Genomic DNA, 20,179 nt, shown 5'->3' with positions numbered 1-20,179 from the left:
CTGCACATAGCAAGCGCTCAATAAATTAAGGGAAGCAGCGTGGCCTAATGGCTGAGGTATGGGCCATGGGAACCACAGGACCTGGGTTCTAATCCCTGCTCTGCCACGTATCTGCTGTGTGACCCTGGGCAAATCACTTAATGGGCCTCAGTTACCTCATCTGTAAAAGAGGGACTGAAGACTATGAACCCCATGCGGGATGGAGACGGTGTCCAAACTGATGAGCTTGCAATAATAATAATAATAATGATAATAATAATAATAATAATAATAATAATAATATTGGTATTTGCAAAGCGCTTACTATGTGCCAAGCACTGTTCTAAATGCTGGGGGAGATACAAGGTCATCAGGTTGTTCCATGTGGGGCTCACAGTCTTAATTCTAATCCCAGCCCTGCCACATGTCTGCTGTGTGACCTTGGGTAAGCCACTTAATGGGCCTCAGTTACCTCATCTGTAATATGGGGATTGAAGATTATGAGCCCCATGCGGGATGGAGACAGTGTCCAACCTGATGAGCTTGTAATAATAATAATAATAATAATAATAATAATAATAATAATAATAATAATAATGGTATTTGTTAAGTGCTTACTATGTGCCAAGCACTGTTCTAATCCCTGGGGGAGATACAAGGTCATCAGGTTGTTCCATGTGGGGCTCACAGTCTTAATTCTAATCGCAGCTCCGCCACGTGTCTGCTGTGTGACCCTGGGCAGGTCTCTTAATGGGCCTCAGTTACCTCATCTATAAAATGGGGATTGAAGATTATGAACCCCATGCGGGATGGAGACTGTGTCCAACCTGATGAGGTTGCAATAATAATAATAATAATGGAGACTGTGTCCAACCTGATGAGCTTGCAATAATAATAATAATAATGGTATTTGCTAAGCGCTTACTATGTGCCAAGCACTGTTCTAATCCCTGGGGGAGATACAAGGTCATCAGGTTGTTCCATATGGGGCTCACAGTTTTAATTCTAATCCCAGCTCCGCCACATGTCTGCTGTGTGACCCTGGGCAAGTCACTTAATGGGCCTCAGTTACCTCACCTGCAAAATGGGGACCGAAGATTATGAACCCCATGCGGGATGGAGACGGTGTCCAACCTGATGAGCTTGCAATAATAATAATAATAATAATAATAATAATAATAATAATAATAATAATATTTGCTAAGTGCTTACTATGTGCCAAGCACTGTTCTAAACCCTGGGGGAGATACAAGGTCATCTGGTTGTTCCATGTGGGGCTCAGTCTTAATTCTAATCCCAGCTCCACCACATGTCTGCTGTGTGACCCTGGGCAAGTCACTTAATGGGCCTCGGTTACCTCATCTGTAAAAGGGGGATAGAAGATTATGAGCCCCATTCGGGATGGAGACTATGTCCAACCTGATGAGCTTGCAATAATAATAATAATAATGGTATTTGTTAAGCGCTTACTATGTGCCAAGCACTGTTCTAAACCCTGGGGGAGATACAGGTCATCAGGTTGTTCCATGTGGGGCTCACAGTTTTAATTCTAATCCCAGCTCCGCCACATGTCTGTTGTGTGACCTTGGGCAAGTCACTTAATGGGCCTCAGTTACCTCATCTGTAAAATGGGGATTGAAGATTATGAACCCCATGTGGGATGGAGACGGTGTCCAACCTGATGAGCTTGCAATAATAATAATAATAATAATAATAATAATAATAATAATAATAATAATAATGGTATTTGTTAAGCGCTTACTATGTGCCAAGCACTGTTCAAAACCCTGGGGGAGATGCAAGGTCATCAGGTTGTTCCATGTGGGGCTCACAGTCTTAATTCTAATCCCAGCTCCGCCACATGTCTGCTGTGTGGCCTTGGGCAAGTCACTTAATGGGCCTCAGTTACCTCACCTGTAAAATGGGGATTGAAGATTATCAATCAATCGTATTTACTGAGCGCTTACTGTGTGCAGAGCACTGTACTAAGATTATGAACCCCACGCGGGATGGAGACTATGTCCAAACTGATGAGCTTGCAATAGTAATAATAATGGTATTTTTTAAGCGCTTACTATGTGCCAAGCACTGTTCTAAACCCTGGGGGAGATACAAGGTCATCGGGTTGTTCCATGTGGGGCTCACAGTCTTAATTCTAATCCCAGCTCCGCCACATGTCTGCTGTGTGACCCTGGGCAAGTCACTTAATGGGCCTCAGTTACCTCATCTGTAAAAGGGGGATTGAAGATTATGAACCCCATGCGGGATGGAGATGGTGTCCAACCTGATGAGCTTGCAATAATAATAATAATGGTATTTTTTAAAGCGATTACTATGTGCCAAGCACTGTTCAAAACCCTGGGGGAGATACAAGGTCATCAGGTTGTTCCACGTGGAGCTCACAGTTTTAATTCTAATCCCAGCTCCGCCACATGTCAGCTGTGTGACCTTGGGCAAGTCACTTAACTTCTCGGAGCCTCAGTTCCCTCATCTGTAAAATGGGGATGAAGACTGTGAGCCCCACATGGGACAACTTAATCACCTTGTATCCCCCCCAGCGCTTAGAACGGTGCTTTGCACATAGTTAGCGCTTAACAAATGCCATCATTATTATTATTATTAATCCCCACTTTCCAGATGAGGTAACTGAGGCCCAGAGAAGTGACTTGCCTAAAGTCACACAGCTGATAAGTGACAGAGCCGGGATTAGAACTCAAGACTGTGAGCCCACTGTTGGGTAGGGACTGTCTCTGTTGCCAACTTGGACTTCCCAAGCGCTTAGTCCAGTGCTCTGCACACAGTAAGCGCTCAATAAATATGATTGATTGATTGACTTCTGACTGCAAAGCCTGGGCTCTTTCCACTGAGCCACGCGGCTTCTCAACGGCGTGAGAAGCACTGTGCTTACCCCAACACTCAGTACAGCGCCCGGCAAACGGAAAGCGCTTTATTATACGCCTGTTAATTCTGTTGCAATGTACTCTCCCTAATGCTTAACGCGGTGCTGTGCACGTAATAAGGGTTCAAAAAATACCGCTGATTCACAGACCAACCAGGTCGGACACGGTCCCCGTCCCACATGGGGCTCACGGTCTTAATCCCCAATTTGCAGACGGGGTCACTGAGGCACAAAGAAATGAAATGACTTGCCCAAGGTCATCCCGGATCCGGGATTAGAAGCCAGGTCCTTCCGTCCGCCCACAAAGTCACGCTGCTTCTCACCGGTTTCTAGCCTGTGAGCCCGTCGTGGGGTAGGGACCGTCTCTATCTGTGGCCAAATTGGACTTCCTAAGTGTTTAGTCCAGTGCTCTGCACACAGTAAGCGCTCAATAAATACGCTTGAATGACTAATATACGTCTAATGACTAATATATAACATATTTATTACTCTATTTATTTATTTATTTTACTTGTACATATCTATCCTATTTATTTTATTTTGTTAGTATGCTTGGTTTTGTTCTCTGTCTCCCCCTTTTACACTGTGAGCCCACTGTTGGGTAGGGACTGTCTCTATATGTTGCCAATTTGCACTTCCCAAGCGCTTAGTACAGTGCTCTGCACACAGTAAGCGCTCAGTAAATACGATTGATGATGATGATGATGATATGTATATATGTTTGTACGTATATATTACTCTATTTTACTTGTACATATTCATTCTATTTATCTTATTCTGTTAATATGTTTTGTTCTCTGTCTCCCCCTTCTAGACTGTGAGCCCGCTGTCGGGTAGGGACCGTCTCTCTATGTTGCCAACTTGGACTTCCCAAGCGCTTAGTCCAGTGCTCTGCACACAGTAAGCGCTCAATAAATACGATTGAATGAATGAATGAACGGGGGAGAGTCAGGGATGGAGAGAGGAGAGTCGGGGGTGTTGGATGGTCCATGTTGGGTCACCGCGGTGGTGGTGGACAGAGGAGAGTCGGGGTGTTGGACGGGGTCACTGGGGTAGGGACCGTCTCTATATGTTGCCAACTTGTACTTCCCAAGCGCTTAGTACAGTGCTCTGCACACAGTAAGCGCTCAATAAATACGACTGAATGAATGAATGAATGGGGGAGAGTCAGGGATGGAGGGGGGAGAGTCAGGGATGGAGAGAGGAGAGTCAGGGATGTTGGATGGTCCGTGTTAGGTCACTGGGGTAGGGACCGTCTCTATATGTTGCCAACTTGTACTTCCCAAGCGCTTAGTACAGTGCTCTGCACACAGTGAGCGCTCAATAAATACGATTGAATGAATGAATGAATGGGGGAGAGTCAGGGATGGAGAGAGGAGAGTCAGGGATGTTGGCTGGTCCGTGTTGGGTCACTGGGGTAGGGACTGTCTCTAGATGTTGCCAACTTGTACTTCCCAAGCGCTTAGTCCAGTGCTCTGCACACAGTAAGCGCTCAATAAATACGATTGAATGAATGAATGAATGGGGGAGAGTCAGGGAGGGAGAGAGGAGAGTCAGGGATGTTGGCTGGTCCGTGTTGGGTCACTGGGGTAGGGACCATCTCTAGACATTGCCAACTTGTACTTCCCAAGCGCTTAGTACAGTGCTCTGCGCACAGTAAGCGCTCAATAAATACGACTGATTGATTGGGGGTGAGTCGGGGATGAAGAGGGGAGAGTCAGAGTAAGGGGATGGTCCATATTGGGTCCCTGGGGAAGAGTCAGGAGGGCGGGATGGTCCACGTCGGGTCACGGGGAGAGAGTCAGGGATGGAGAAGGGAGAGTCAAGGTTGTGGGGGTGGTCCATCTCTGACCACGAGATGAATGTCCATCATCATCATCATCAATCGTATTTATTGAGCGCTTACTGTGTGCAGAGCACTGTACTAAGCGCTTGGGAAGTCCAAGTTGGCAACATATAGAGACAGTCCCTACCCAACAGTGGGCTCACAGTCTAAAAGAGGATGTCCAGGAGGGCATCCATCCAATGCCCAGTTTCTCCAAGAGTGTGGAGAGGTAAAGCCCCTGGCCGGGTGGTGCCTTATTTTTCCAGGCTCAGACGCGCTCTGGGCACGGAGACCGGACGGGCCCTTGGGCCTGGGGGGGATTCTCCCCCATTTTCCCTACTGAGAGCTCACCTCCTCCAGGAGGCCTTCCCACACTTGGCCCCTCCTTCCTCTCCCCCTCCTCCCCATCCTCCCCCTCCCCACAGCCCCTCTACATATGTATATATGTTTGGACGGATTTATTCCTCTATTTTATTTGTACATGTTTACTCATATTTATTTGTACATTTGTTTCTTTGTACATTTCTTTGTACTTTGTAATTTGTATTTATTTGTACATATTTATTCTATTTATTTTATTTTGTTAGTATGTTTGGTTTTGTGGTCTGTCTCCCCCTTCTAGACTGTGAGCCCGCTGTTGGGTAGGGACCGTCTCTATATGTTGCCAACTTGGACTTCCCAAGCGCTTAGTACAGTGCTCTGCACACCGTAAGCGCTCAATAAATACGAATGAATCCCCCCCATACCTCCTTTCCCTCCCCACAGCACCTGTATATATATTTGTACATATTTATTACTCTATTTATTTTATTTGTACGTATTTATTTTATTTCGTTAATCTGTTTTGTTTTGTTGTCTGTCTCCCCCTTCTAGACTGGGAGCCCACGGTTGGGTAGGGACTGTCTCTATATGTTGCCAACTTGGACTTCCCAAGCGCTTACTACAGTGCTCTGCACACCGTAAGCGCTCAATAAATACGACAATGAATCCCCCCCCTTACCTCCTTCCCCTCCCCATAGCACCTGTATATATATATTTGTACGTATTTATTACTCTATTTTATTTGTACGTATTTATTTTATTTCGTTAACCCGTTTTGTTTTGTTGTCTGTCTCCCCCTTCTAGACTGGGAGCCCACGGTTGGGTAGGGACTGTCTCTATATGTTGCCAACTTGGACTTCCCAAGCGCTTAGTCCAGTGCTCTGCACACAGTAAGCGCTCAATAAATACGATTGAATGAATGAATCCCCGGGCCCCCCCCGGGCACTTTGAAAATGGGGCGTTTGGGAGGAACTTGTTTTATTTTGTTGTCTGTCTCCCCTTTCTTGACTGGGAACCCGTTGTTGGGTATGGGACTGTCTCCCTTCAAGGCCCTGCTGAGAGCTCACCTCCTCCAGGAGGCCTTCCCAGACTGAGCCCCTTCCTTCCTCTCCCCCTCATCCCCCTCTCCATCCCCCCCATCTTACCTCCTTCCCTTCCCCCCAGCACCTGTCTATATGGATATATGTTTGTACATATTTTTTACTCTATTTTATTTGTACCTATCTATTCTATTGATTTTATTTTGTTAGTATGTTTGGTTTTGTTCTCTGTCTCCCCCTTTTAGACTGTGAGCCCACTGTTGGGTAGGAACTCTCTCTATATGTTGCCAATCTGTACTTCCCAAGCGCTTAGTCCGTGATCTGCACATAGTAAGCGCTCAATAAATACGATTGATGATGATGATACGTTGCCGATTTGTACTTTCCAAGCGCTGAGTCGAGTGCTCCGCACACAGTAAGCGCTCAATAAAAACCACTGAATGAATGAACGAATGAAATGGTCCCCCCCGGCTGGCCGCCCACCCAGGAAAGTGCTCTGCACATAGTAAGCGCTCAATAAATACGACTGATGATAATGATACGTTGCCGATTTGTACTTTCCAAGCGCTGAGTCGAGTGCTCCGCACACAGTAAGCGCTCAATACCACTGAATGAATGAATGGTCCCCTCCCGCTGGCCGCCCACCCAGGAAAGTGCTCTGCACATAGTAAGCGCTCAATAAATACGATTGATGATGATGATACGTTGCCGATTTGTACTTTCCAAGCGCTGAGTCGAGTGCTCCGCACACAGTAAGCGCTCAATAAATACCACTGAATGAATGAACGAATGAAATGGTCCCCTCCCGCTGGCCGCCCACCCAGGAAAGTGCTCTGCACATTCCCCCGGGCCTGGAATGCCCCCAATCCCTCTGCCCCTCCGCCCAGCTCGCTCTCTTCCTCCCTTCAAGGCCCTACTGAGAGCTCACCTCCTCCAGGAGGCCTTCCCAGACTGAGCCCCTTCTTTCCTCTCCCCCTCGTCCCCCTCTCCATCCCCCCGTCTTACCTCCTTCCCTTCCCCACAGCACCTGTATATATGTATATACGGTTGTACATATTTATTACTCTATTTATTTATTCATTTATTTATTTTACCTGTACATTTCTATCCTACTTATTTTATTTTGTTGGTATGTTTGGTTCTGTTCTCTGTCTCCCCCTTTTAGACTGTGAGCCCACTGTTGGGTAGGGACTGTCTCTATGTGATGCCAATTTGTACTTCCCGAGCGCTTAGTACAGTGCTCTGCACATAGTAAGCGCTCAATAAATACGATTGATTGATTGATTGATTAGTAAGCGCTCAATAAATACGACTGATGATGATGAGGAAGGACGGATCCGAGCAGGCCCGAGGCCCGGCTACTCACTCCATATCATAGACCGTGGCTGGCAACGTCTGCTCCATCAGGGAGAATTTCTTGGTCTTCACCGGCTTGATGATGGGCTCTGGAGAGGAAACCGAACACCCGAACCCGTTTTCCGCCGCCAACGCGCCCAAATATACCTTCGCCGCCTCCTTCCCTTCCCCATAGCACCTGTATATATGTATATATGGTTGTACATATTTATTACTCCATTTATTTATTTATTTATTTTACTTGTACATTTCTATCCTATTTTATTTTGTTGGTATGTTTGGTTCTGCTTGCCGTGGCCCCCTCTCTAATGCACCTGGATCTAAGCTCTTGATCTGCCCCCCGATCTTCAGCCCCGCAGCACTTTCTTTTAATGTCTGTCCTCCCTCTGAAGACTGTAAGCCCCTTGTGGGTAAGGAACGTTTCTGCCAACATTGTTGTAATGTATGCGGCCAATCTCTTAGTACAGTGCTCTGCACACTGTAAGCGCTCAGTGAATGCCACTGATTGATGGATGGATTGCTGATAGGAGCAGCCGTCATGTTGTTGATGTAAAGATGTGACTTGGGGCAGGTCACTTCACTTCTATGCCTCAGTTCACTCATCTATAAAATGAGGATTGGCCTTACCTCCTTCCCCTCCCCACAGCACCTGTATATATGTATATGTTTGTATGAATTTATTACTCTATTTTATTTGTGCGTATTCTATTTTATTTTGTTAATATGTTTTGTTTTGTTCTCTGTCTCCCCCTTGTAGACTCTATTCATTTATTTATTTATTTTACTTGTACATATCTCTTCTATTTATTTTATTTTGTTGGTATGTTTGGTTTTGTTGTCTGTCTCCCCCTTCTAGACTGTGAGCCCACTGTTGGGTAGGGACTGTCTCTATACGTTGCCAACTTGTACTTCCCAAGCGCTTAGTACAGTGCTCTGCACACAGTAAGCGCTCAATAAATATGATTGAATGAATGAATGAATGGTTCTGTTCTCTGTCTCCCCCTTTTAGACTGTGAGCCCACTGTTGGGTAGGGACTGTCTCTATGTGCTGCCAATTTGTACTTCCCAAGCGCTTAGTACAGTGCTCTGCACATAGTAAGCGCTCAATAAATACGATTGATTGATTGATTGATCCCGGAGGCACAACTGGCCTGCTTCGGCCCGAGCCGGCCTCGCTTTACCCTCCCGAGCCACTCCCCGACCACAGCCCACGGGCCCGGCGTGGCTCACTGGAAAGAACACAGGCTTTGGAGTCAGAGGTTATGGGTTCGAATCCCGGCTCGGCCACATGTCTGCTGTGTGACCTCGGGCAGGTCACTTAACTTCTCTGGGCCTCAGTTCCCTCATCTGTAAAATGGGGATTCATTCATTCATTCAATCGTATTTATTGAGCGCTTACTGTGTGCTGAGCACTGTACTGAGCGCTTGGGAAGTACAAGTTGGCAACATATAGAGACGGTCCCTACCCAACAGCGGGCTCACAGTCTAGAAGGGGGAGACAGAGAACAAATCAAAACATATTAACAAAATAAAATAAATAGAATAGATATATACAAGTAAAATAAATAAATTAATAGAGTAATAAGTACGTATGAACATATATACATGCATACAGGTGCTGTGGGGAGGGGAAGGAGGAAGGAAGGGGATTAAGACTGTGAGCCCCACGTGGGACAACTTGATCACCTTGCATCCCCCCAGCGCTTAGAACAGTGCTCTGCACATAGTAAGCGCTTAACAAATGCCATCATTATTATTATTATCCACGGAAGCAGCGTGGCTCAGTGGAAAGAGCCAGGGCTTTGGAGGCAGAGGACGCGGGTTCAAGTCCCGGCTCCGCCAGCTGTCAGCTGGGTGACTTTGGGCCAGTCACTTCACTTCTCTGGGCCTCAGTTCCCTCATCTGGAAAATGGGGATGAAGACTGGGAGCCCCTCGGGGGACAACCTGATTACCTTGTATCTACCCCAGGGCTTAGAAAAGTGCTTTGCCATATAGTAAGCACTTAACAAATACCAACGTTATTATTATTATTATTAACAGAGAAGCAGCATGGCTCAGTGGAAAGAGCCCGGGCTTTGGAGGCAGAGGTCACGGGTTCAAATCCCGGCTCCACCAGCTGTCAGCTGGGTGACTTTGGGCAAGTCACTTCACTTCTCTGGGCCTCAGTTCCCTCATCTGTAAACTGGGGATTAAGACTGCGAGCCCCACGTGGGACAACCTGATCACCCTGTAACCTCCCCAGTGCTTAGTACGGTGCTTGGCACATAATAAGCGCTTAATAAATGCCACTATTATTATTATTATTATTATTAACAGATACCATCATTATTATTATGTGCCAAGTGCTGTACTTGTGACTTTGAGCAAGTCACCTCACTTCTCTGGGCCTCAGTTCCCTCATCTGTAAAATGGGGATTAAGACTGTGAGCCCCCCCGGGGGACCACCTGATCACCTTGTAACCTCCCCAGCGCTTAGAACAGTGCTTTGCACATAGTAAGCGCTTAATAAATGCCATTATTATTATTATTATTATATCCCAGGCACGCCCTAGTGGACAGAGCCCAAGCCTGGGAATCAGAAGGACCTGGGTTCTAATCTCCACTCCGCCACTGTCTGCGGTGTGACCTTGGGCCAGTCACTTCGCTTCCTCACTGACCTCATCTGTAAAATGGGGATGAAGGCTGTGAGCTCCATGTGGGACAGGGACTGTGTCCGCCCTTATTAGCTTGTATCTACTCCGGCGCTCGGGACAGTGCTCAGCACATAGTAAGCGCTTAACAAATACCATTATTATCATACCTGCGTCCGTCCCTCACGTTGCCCTACGGAGGTCTGTCTTCCCCACGAGCCCCTCGTGGGCGAGGAACGTGCCGACCCGCTCCGTTGTGATGGACTCCCCCAAGCGCTTAGGACAGCGCTGCGCGCTCAGTGAGTGCTCAGACTGAGCCCCCTCCTTCCTCTCCCCCTCTTCCCCCTCCCCATCCCTCCGCCTTACCTCCTTCCCCTCCCCACAGCACCTGTATATATGTTTGTACAGATTTATTACTCTATTTATTTATTTTATTTGTACATATTTATTTTATTTGGTTTATATGTTTGGTTTTGTTCTGTCTCCCCCTTCTAGACTGTGAGCCCGCTGTTGGGTAGGGACCGTCTCTAGATGTCGCCAACTTGGACTTCCCAAGCGCTTAGTCCAGTGCTCTGCACACAGTAAGCGCTCAATAAATATGACTGAATGAATGAAAGTATATGTTTGTATGTATTTATTACGCTATTTATTTATTTTATTTGTACATATTTATTCTATTCATTTTATTTTGTTAATGTGTCTTGTTTTGTTGTCTGTCTCCCCCTTCTAGACTGGGAGCCTGCTGTTGGGTAGGGACTGTCTCTATATGTTGCCAACTTGTACTTACCAAGCGCTTAGTACAGTGCTCTGCACACAGTAAGCGCTCAATAAATACGACTGATGATGATGATGACCGTCTTTCTATGTTGCCAACTTGTACCTCCCAAGCGCTTAGTCCAGTGCTCTGCACACAGTAAGCGCTCAATAAATACAACTGAATGAATGAATGAAAGTATACGTTTGTATGTATTACTCTATTTATTTTGTTTGTACATATTTATTCTATTCATTTTATTTGGTTAATGTGTTTTGTTTTGTTCCCTGTCTCCCCCTTCTAGACCGTGAGCCCTCTGTTGGGTAGGGACTGTCTCTATATGTTGCCAACTTCTACTTCCCAAGCGCTTATTACAGTGCTCTGCACACAGTAAGAGCTCAATAAATACGACTGATGATGATGATGATGACCGTCTTTCTATGTTGCCAACTTGTACCTCCCAAGCACTAAGTACAGTGCTCTGCACACAGTAAGCCCTCAATAAATATGACTGAATGAATGAAAGTATATGTTTGTATGTATTTATTACTCTATTTATTTATTTTATTTGTACATATTTATTCTATTCATTTTATTTTGTTAATGTGTCTTGTTTTGTTGTCTGTCTCCCCCTTCTAGACTGTGAGCCCGCTGTTGGGTAGGGACCGTCTTTCTATGTTGCCAACTTGTACCTCCCAAGCGCTTAGTCCAGTGCTCTGCACACAGTAAGCGCTCAATAAATACGATTGAATGAATGAAAGTATATGTTTGTATGTATTTATTACTCTATTTATTTTGTTTGTACATATTTATTCTATTCATTTTATTTTGTTAATGTGTCTTGTTTTGTTGTCTGTCTCCCCCTTCTAGACTGTGAGCCCGCTGTTGGGTAGGGACTGTCTTTCTATGTTGCCAACTTGTACCTCCCAAGCGCTTAGTACAGTGCTCTGCACACAGTAAGCGCTCAATAGTTTTGTTGTCTGTCTCCCCCTTCTAGCCTGTGAGCCCGCTGTTGGGTAGGGCCCGTCTCTAGATGTTGCCAACTTGGACTTCCCAAGCGCTTAGTCCAGTGCTCTGCACACAGTAAGCGCTCAATAAATACAATTGAATGAATGAATAAATGTCCCACTCCTCTCCTCATGTCCCAGCCCCTCTCTTCATGGCCGGATCCCCATCTTCTCCCTCCAGGCCCGAACCTCTTTCCCTCACAGAGCTTCCTTTTAGACTCCCCCTTTCAGACTGTGAGCCCACTGTTGGGTAGGGACCGTCTCTATATGTTGCCAACCTGTACTTCCCAAGCGCTTAGTACAGTGCTCTGCGCACAGTAAGCGCTCAATAAATACGATTGATTGATTGATTCCTCTTTGGACTCTTATGGTTTGTTTTGCGGTCTGCCTCCCGCTTCTAGACTGTGAACCCGCTGTTGGGTAGGGACCGTCTCTAGAGGCTGCCAACTTGGACTTCCCAAGCGCTTAGTACAGTGCTCTGCACACAGTAAGCACTCAATAAATACGATTGATTGATTGATTGATTCCTCTTCGGACTCTTATGTTTTGTTTTGCTGTCTGCCTCCCGCTTCTAGACTGTGAGCCCACTGTTGGGTAGGGACTGTCTCTAGATGTTGCCAACTTGGACTTCCCAAGCGCTTAGTACAGTGCTCTGCGCACACTAAGCGCTCAATAAATACGACTGAATGAATGAATGTTGCCAACTTGTACGTCCCAAGAGCTTAGTCCAGTGCTCCGCACACAGTAAGCACTCACTAAATACGATTGAATGAATGAATGACTCCCCCACGCACTGAGGACAGGGCTGCGCGCTCAGTGAGTGCTCAATAAATACGACTGATTGATTGATTCCTCTTCGGACTCTTATGTTTCGTTTTGCGGTCCGCCTCCCGCTTCTAGACTGTGAACCCGCTGTTGGGTAGGGACCGTCTCTAGAGGCTGCCGACTTGGACTTCCCAAGCGCTTAGTCCAGTGCTCTGTGCACAGTAAGCGCTCAATAAATACGACTGAATGAATGTTGCCAACTTGTACTTCCCAAGCGCTTAGTCCAGTGCTCCGCACACAGTAAGCGCTCAATAAATACGACTGAATGAATGAATGACTCCCCCACGCGCTGAGGACAGCGCTGCGCGCTCAGTGAGTGCTCAATAAATACAACTGATTGACTGATTCCTCTTTGGACTCTTATGTTTTGTTTTCTGCCTCCCGCTTCTAGGCTGTGAACCCGCTGTTGGGTAGGGACCGTCTCTAGATGCTGCTAACTTGGACTTCCCAACTGCTTAGTCCAGTGCTCTGCGCACAGTAAGCGCTCAATAAATACGACTGAATGAATGAATGTTGCCAACTTGGACTTCCCAAGCGCTTAGTCCAGTGCTCCGCACACAGTAAGCGCTCAATAAATACGACTGAATGAATGAATGACTCCCCCACGCGCTGAGGACAGTGCTGCGCGCTCAGTGAGTGCTCAATAAATACAACTGATTGATTGATTCCTCTTTGGACTCTTATGTTTTGTTTTCTGCCTCCCGCTTCTAGACTGTGAACCCGCTGTTGGGTAGGGACCGTCTTTAGAGGCTGCCGACTTGGACTTCCCAAGTGCTTAGTACAGTGCTCCGCACACAGTAAGCGCTCAATAAATACGACTGAATGAATGAATGTTGCCAACTTGTACTTCCCAAGCGCTTAGTCCAGTGCTCCGCACACAGTAAGCGCTCACTAAATACGACTGAATGAATGAATGACTCCCCCACGCGCTGAGGACAGCGCTGCGCGCTCAGTGAGGGCTCAATAAATACAACTGATTGATTGATTCCTCTTTGGACTCTTATGTTTTGTTTTCTGCCTCCCGCTTCTAGACTGTGAACCCGCTGTTGGGTAGGGACTGTCTCTAGAGGCTGCCGACTTGGACTTCCCAAGCGCTTAGTCCAGTGCTCTGCAAACAGTAAGCGCTCAATAAATACGACTGAATGAATGAATGTTGCCAACTTGTACTTCCCAAGTACTTAGTCCAGTGCTCCGCACACAGTAAGCGCTCAATAAATACGACTGAATGAATGAATGACTCCCCCACACGCTTAGGACAGGGTTGCGCGCTCAGTGAGTGCTCAATAAATACCGCCGATTGACGGACTGCAGCTTCCCACCCCCCGGGGCTGACCTGTGAGGGGCTGCGTGTCCTCCTCCTGCACGATGGTCTCCACCTCGGGCCCGTAGACTTCCTCGGCTGTGGGGTAGTACTTCTTGTCCTCGTGCAGCACGACTTCCATCCCGCCGGGGTGCTCCTCGTCGTGCTCCCCGCCGTCATCGTCGTCGTCATCGTCGTCCATCTGACAGCCCCACGACAAAGCCGTTGGCTCCGAGGCGCTCCATCGCCTCCGCCCCCCGCTTCCCTCTTCTAACGCCAACCTTCTCCTCCATCCCGTCCTACTTACTTTATTTTGTTAATATGTTTTGTTGTCAGTCTCCCCCTTCTAGCCTGTGAGCCCACGTTGGGTAGGGACCATCTCTAGATGTTGCCAACTTGGACTTCCCAAGCGCTTAGTACAGTGCTCTGCACACAGTAAGCGCTCAATAAATACGATTGAATGAATGAATGAATGAAAAAGTCTGTTAGCCCCACGTGGGACAACTTGATTACCTTGTATCTACCCCTTCTGCATCACAATCTTCTAGACTGTGAGCCCGCTGTTGGGTAGGGACTGTCTCTATATGTTGCCAACTTGGACTTCCCAAGCGCTTAGTACAGTGCTCCGCATACAGTAAGCGCTCAATAAATACGATTGAATGAATGAATGAAAAAGTCGGTGAGCCCCACATGGGACAACTTGATTACCTTGTATCTACCCCCTCTGTATCACAATCTTCTAGCCTGTGAGCCCGCTGTTGGGTAGGGACCGTCTCTAGATGTTGCCAACTTGGACTTCCCAAGCGCTTAGTACAGTGCTCTGCACACAGTAAGCGCTCAATAAATACAATTGAATGAATGAAAAAGTCGATGAGCCCTACATGGGACAACTTGATTACCTTGTATCTCCCCCTTCTGTATCACAATCTTCTAGACTGTGAGCCCGCTGTTGGGTAGGGACTGTCTCTATATGTTGCCAACTTGGACTTCCCAAGCGCTTAGTACAGTGCTCTGCACACAGTAAGCGCTCAATAAATACGATTGAATGAATGAATGAATGAAAAAGTCTGTGAGCCCCACTTGGGACAACTTGATTACCTCGTATCTACCCCTTCTGTATCACAACCTTCTAGCCTGTGAGCCCGCTGTCGGGTAGGGACCGTCTCTAGATGTTGCCGACTTGGGCTTCCCAAGCGCTTAGTCCAGTGCTCAGCACACAGTAAGTGCTCAATAAATACGACTGAATGAATGAATGACTGAATGATCCCCGGCCGCCAACCCCACGCCCCCTTCTTCCTCAAATCCCGCAAAAATGACTCTCCCACCCTGCTTATAAGTCTTTTTGCAGGCCCGTCTCCTCCAGGAGGCCTTCCCTGACTAGCAGGGATGGCCTCCGACCCCTGAATCTGCCGTCGCTTTTGAGTTTCCAAGGCACTTGATCATCCTACTGAGAGCTCACCTCCTCCAGGAGGCCTTCCCAGACTGAGCCCCCTCCTTCCTCTCCCCATCTCCCCCCCCTTACCTCCTTCCCCTCCCCACAGCACCTGTATATTCATTCAATCGCATTCATTCAACCGGTATGTTTGGACAGATTTATTACTCTATTTATTTTACTTGTACACATTTACTATTCTATTTATTTTGTTAATGATGTGCATCTAGCTTTACTTCTATTTATTCTGACGACTTGACACCTGTCCCCATGTTTCGTTCTCTGTCTCCCCCTTCTAGACCGTGAGCCCGTTGTTGGGTAGGGACCGTCTCTAGATGTCGCCGACTTGGACTTCCCAAGCGCTTAGTCCAGTGCTCTGCACACAGTAAGCGCTCAATAAATACGACTGAATGAATGAACGTTTTGTTTTGTTGTCTGTCTCCCCCTTCTAGACTGTGAGCCCGCAGTTGGGTAGGGACCGTCTCTATATGTCGCCAACTTGGACTTCCCAAGCGCTTAGTCCAGTGCTCTGCACACAGTAAGTGCTCAATAAATACGACTGACTGAATGAATGAATCAGGGATCATTTCCTTTCCTCACCCTCGCCCTGTGGGGCTGGGAGAGGCCAGGATCCCCACTTCCCGGGTGAGGAAACAGAGAGGCAAAGTGATTCACCTGGGGTCACCCAGCAGGGACATATTCACTACTCTATTTATTTTGTTAATGATGTGCATTTAGGTTTAATTCTATTTGTTCTGACGACTTGACACCTGTCCACATGTCTTGTTTTGTTGTCTGTCTCCCCCTTCTAGACTGTGAGCCCGTTGTTGGGTAGGGACCGTCTCGACCAGTGCCCAGCGCTTAGAACAGTGCCTTGCACATAGTAAGCGCTTAATAAATGCCATTATTATTATTATATGCTACCAATTTGTACTTCCCAAGCACTTAGTACAGTGCTCTGCACACAGTAAACGCTCAACAAATGGGACTGAACGAATGAATGACTAATAATAATAATGCCGGTATTTGTTAAGCATTTACTATTTGCCAAGCACGGTTCTAAGTGCTGGGGAGGTTACAAGGTGATCAGGTTGTCCCACGGGGGGTTCACAGTCTTCATCCCCATTTTACAGATGAGGAAACTGAGGCCCAGAGAACAATCATAATGATGGCATTTGTTATCAATCAATCAATCGAAGCAGCGTGGCTCAGTGGAAAGAGCACGGGCTCTGAAGTCAGAGGTCATGGGTTCAAATCCCAGCTCCGCCACTTGTCAGCTGTGTGACTTTGGGCAGGTCACTTAACTTCTCTGTGCCTCAGTTCCCTCATTTGTAAAATGGGGATTGAGATTGTGAGCCCCCCCATGGGACAACCTGATCACCCTGTAACCTCCCCAGCGCTTAGAACAGTGCTTTGCACATAGTAAGCGCTGAATAAATGTCATTATTATTAATCGTATTTATTGAGCGCTTACTATGTGCAGAGCACTGTACTAAGCGCTTGGGAAGTACAAATTGGCAACATATAGAGACAGTCCCTACCCAACAGTGGGCTCACAGTCTAAAAGGGGGAGACAGAGAACAAAACCAAACATACTAACAAAATAAAATAAATAGGATAGATATGAACAAGTAAAATAAATAGAGTAATAAATATGTACAAATATATATACAGGTGCTGTGGGGAAGGGAAGGAGGTAAGATGTGGGGGATGGAGAGGGGGACGAGGGGGTGAGGAAGGAAGGGGCTGAGTCTGGGAAGGCCTCCTGGAGGAGGTGAGCTCTCAGCAGGGCCTTGAAGGGAGGAAGAGAGCGAGCTTGGCGGACGGGCGGAGGGATTGGGGGCATTCCAGGCCCGGGGGATGACGTGGGCCGGGGGTCGATGGCGGGACAGGCGAGAACGAGGTATGGTGTTGTTGTTAATAATAACAGTAAGCGCTCAATAAATACAACCGAATGACTAGTACTCTACCTCCCTCCGAGAAGAGGAAAACCGTGGCTTTTCAGCAGCCTTACCTCATCGAGGTCTTTGGCTTCGCGGCCCAGCTCGTCGTCGTCGTCATCGGAGTCCAGCTCGGGTCCAATGTAATTCCCAAACTCGTCATACAGGTCTGTGTCCATGATGCTACACCCCAAGGGGCAGAGACAGGGGGCACCTGTATATATGTTTGTACATATTTATTACTCTATTTATTTTACTTGTACATATTTATTCTATTTATTTTCTTTTGTCAATAGGTTTTCTTCTGTTGTCTGTCTCCCCCTTCTAGACTGTGAACCCGCTGTTCATTCATTCATCCAATCAATCGTATTCATTGAGTGCTTACTGTGTGCAGGGCACTGTACTAAGCGCTTGGGAAGTCCAAGTTGGCAACATCTAGGGACGGTCCCTACCCAACAGCGGGCTCACAGGCTAGAATCAATCAATCAATCATATTTATTGAGCGCTTACTGTGTGCAGAGCACTGTAGTAAGCACTTGGGAAGTCCAAGTTGGCAACGTATAGAGACGGTCCCTACCCAACAGTGGGCTCACAGTCTAGAAGGGTACAGTCTGGAAGAGCTGTTGGGTAGGGACCGTCTCTATACGTTGCCAACTTGTACTTCCCAAGCTCATAGTCCAGTGCTCTGCACACAGTAAGCGCTCAATAAATACGATTGAATGTATGAATGAAATGAATGATGGAGTTAATTAATTAATGACGAAATTTGTTAAGCGCTTACCATGTGCCAAGCACCGTTCTAAATGCTGGGAGAGACACAAGGCGATCAGGTTGTGACACTGGGGGCTCACAGTCTTCATCCCCATTTGACAGATGAGGTCACGGAGGCCCAGAGAAGTGAAGAGAAGCAGCGTGGCTCAGTGGAAAGAGCCCGGGCTTGGGAGTCAGAGGTCACGGGTTCAAATCCCTGCTCTGCCAACTGTCAGCTGTGTGACTTTGGGCAAGTCACTTCACTTCTCTGGGCCTCAGTGACCTCATCTGGAAAATGGGGGTGAAGACTGGGAGCCCCCCATGGGACAACCTGATCACCCTGTAACCTCCCCGGCGCTTAGAACAGTGCTTTGCACATAGTGTTTAATAAATGCCATCATTATTATTATTATTTATTAAGCGCTTACAATGTGCAAAGCACTGTTCTAAGCGCCGGGGAGGTTACAAGGCAATCAGGTTGTCCCATGTGGGGCTCACAGTCTTAATCCCCATTTTCCAGATGAGGGGACTGAGGCCCAGAGAAGTGAAGTGACTTGCCCAAAGCCACCCAGCTGGCAATTGTTAGAGCTGTGATTTGAACCCATGACCTCTGACTCCAAAGCCTGGGCTCTTTCCACCGAGCCATGCTGCTTCTTTCTGTAAAATGGGGGTGAAGACTGTGAGCCCCCTGTGGGACAACCTGATCATCTTGTAACCTCCCCAGCGCTTAGAACAGTGCTTTGCACATTGTATGCGCTTAATAATAATAATGATGGCATTTATTAAGTGCTTACGATGTGCAAAGCACTGCTCTAAGGGCTGGGGAGGTTACACCTTGTAATGTCCCCGGTGCTTAGAGCAATGCTTTGCACATCGTGAGCGCTTAATAAATAATAATGATGGCATTTATTAAGCGCTTACTATGTGCAAAGCACTGTTCTAAGCACCGGGGAGGTCACAAGGTGATCGGGTTGTCCCACGATGGGCTCAGTCTTTATTCCCATTTTTAGAGATGAGGGAACTGAGGCACAGAGAAGTTAACTGACTTGCCCAAAGTCACCCAGCTGACAACTGGCGTTATTATTATTATGATTATTATATTAATTATATTATTATTATTATAAGTGACTCACCCAAAGTCACCCAGCTGATAAGTTGCAGAGGTAGGATTAGAACCCACGACCTCGGACTCCCAAGCCCGGGCTCTTTCCACTGAGCCACGCTGCTCCCTTCATTCCTCCCACGCTAACCAATTCGCTGGGCCTCGTTCTCAATTTTCCGCCTCTCTTCCTTTTCCCTCCCTCCTGCCTGGAAGTCCTCCCCATCCCGGTTTTCCCATCCACTTTCCGCATCCCTAAAGTCCCTCTGAAAGCCCACTGAATGAATTTAGTACAGGGCTCTGCACATAGTAAGCGCTCAATAAATGACTGAATAAATTTAGTACACTGCTCTGCACGTAAGCGCTCAATAAATGACTGAATCAATTTAGTAGTGTTGTGCACATAGTAAGCGCTCAATAAATGACTGGATGAGTGACTATAGAATAGTGCTCAATAAATGACTGAATTTAGTACAGCGCTCTGCACATAGTAAGCGCTCAATAAATGACTGAATGAATTTAGTACAGCGCTCTGCACATAGTAAGTGCTCAATAAATGACTGAATCAATTTAGTGGTGTTGTCCACATAGTAAGCACTCAATAAGTGACTGAATGAGTGACTATAGTACAGTGCTCAATAAATGACTGAATGAATGGAGTACAGTGCTCTGCACATAGTAACTGCTCAATGACTGAATGAATTTAGTACAGCGCTCTGCACATAGTAAGCGCTCAATAAATGACTGAATCAATTTAGTAGTGTTGTGCACATAGTAAGTTCTCAATAAATGACTGAATGAGTGACTATAGTACAGTGCTCAATAAATGACTGAATGAATGAAGTACAGTGCTCTGCACATGGTAAGTGCTCACTAAATGACTGAATGAATTTAGTACAGCGCTCTGCACATAGTAAGCACTCAATAAATGACTGAATGAATTTAGTACAGCGCTCTGCACATAGTAAGTGCTCAATAAATGACAATGAATTTAGTAGTGTTGTGCACATAGTAAGTGCTC

The 20,179-nt window shown here is 46.8% G+C and overlaps 1 protein-coding gene across 1 annotated transcript in view; it reads right to left on the bottom strand.

Annotated features, from left to right (window-relative positions):
• Nucleotides 1–20,179, bottom strand: part of EFTUD2 (elongation factor Tu GTP binding domain containing 2) — an 85,478-nt gene that overhangs the window by 61,464 nt on the left and 3,835 nt on the right. Inside the window, exons 2-4 of the mRNA XM_038754394.1 lie at nucleotides 17,384–17,523; nucleotides 13,971–14,139; nucleotides 7,431–7,509 (exon numbers count right to left, since the gene is read on the bottom strand). Coding sequence (XP_038610322.1) covers nucleotides 7,431–7,509; nucleotides 13,971–14,139; nucleotides 17,384–17,488 — 353 coding nt within the window. The 5' untranslated portion in view covers nucleotides 17,489–17,523. The remainder of the gene's footprint in view (nucleotides 1–7,430; nucleotides 7,510–13,970; nucleotides 14,140–17,383; nucleotides 17,524–20,179) is intronic.

This window comes from Tachyglossus aculeatus, chromosome 11 (genome assembly GCF_015852505.1).
Source record: "Tachyglossus aculeatus isolate mTacAcu1 chromosome 11, mTacAcu1.pri, whole genome shotgun sequence".
NCBI lineage: Eukaryota > Metazoa > Chordata > Mammalia > Monotremata > Tachyglossidae > Tachyglossus > Tachyglossus aculeatus.
Note: the sequence above shows the minus strand (reverse complement) of the source record. Positions and strands in the feature narration are given on the sequence as shown.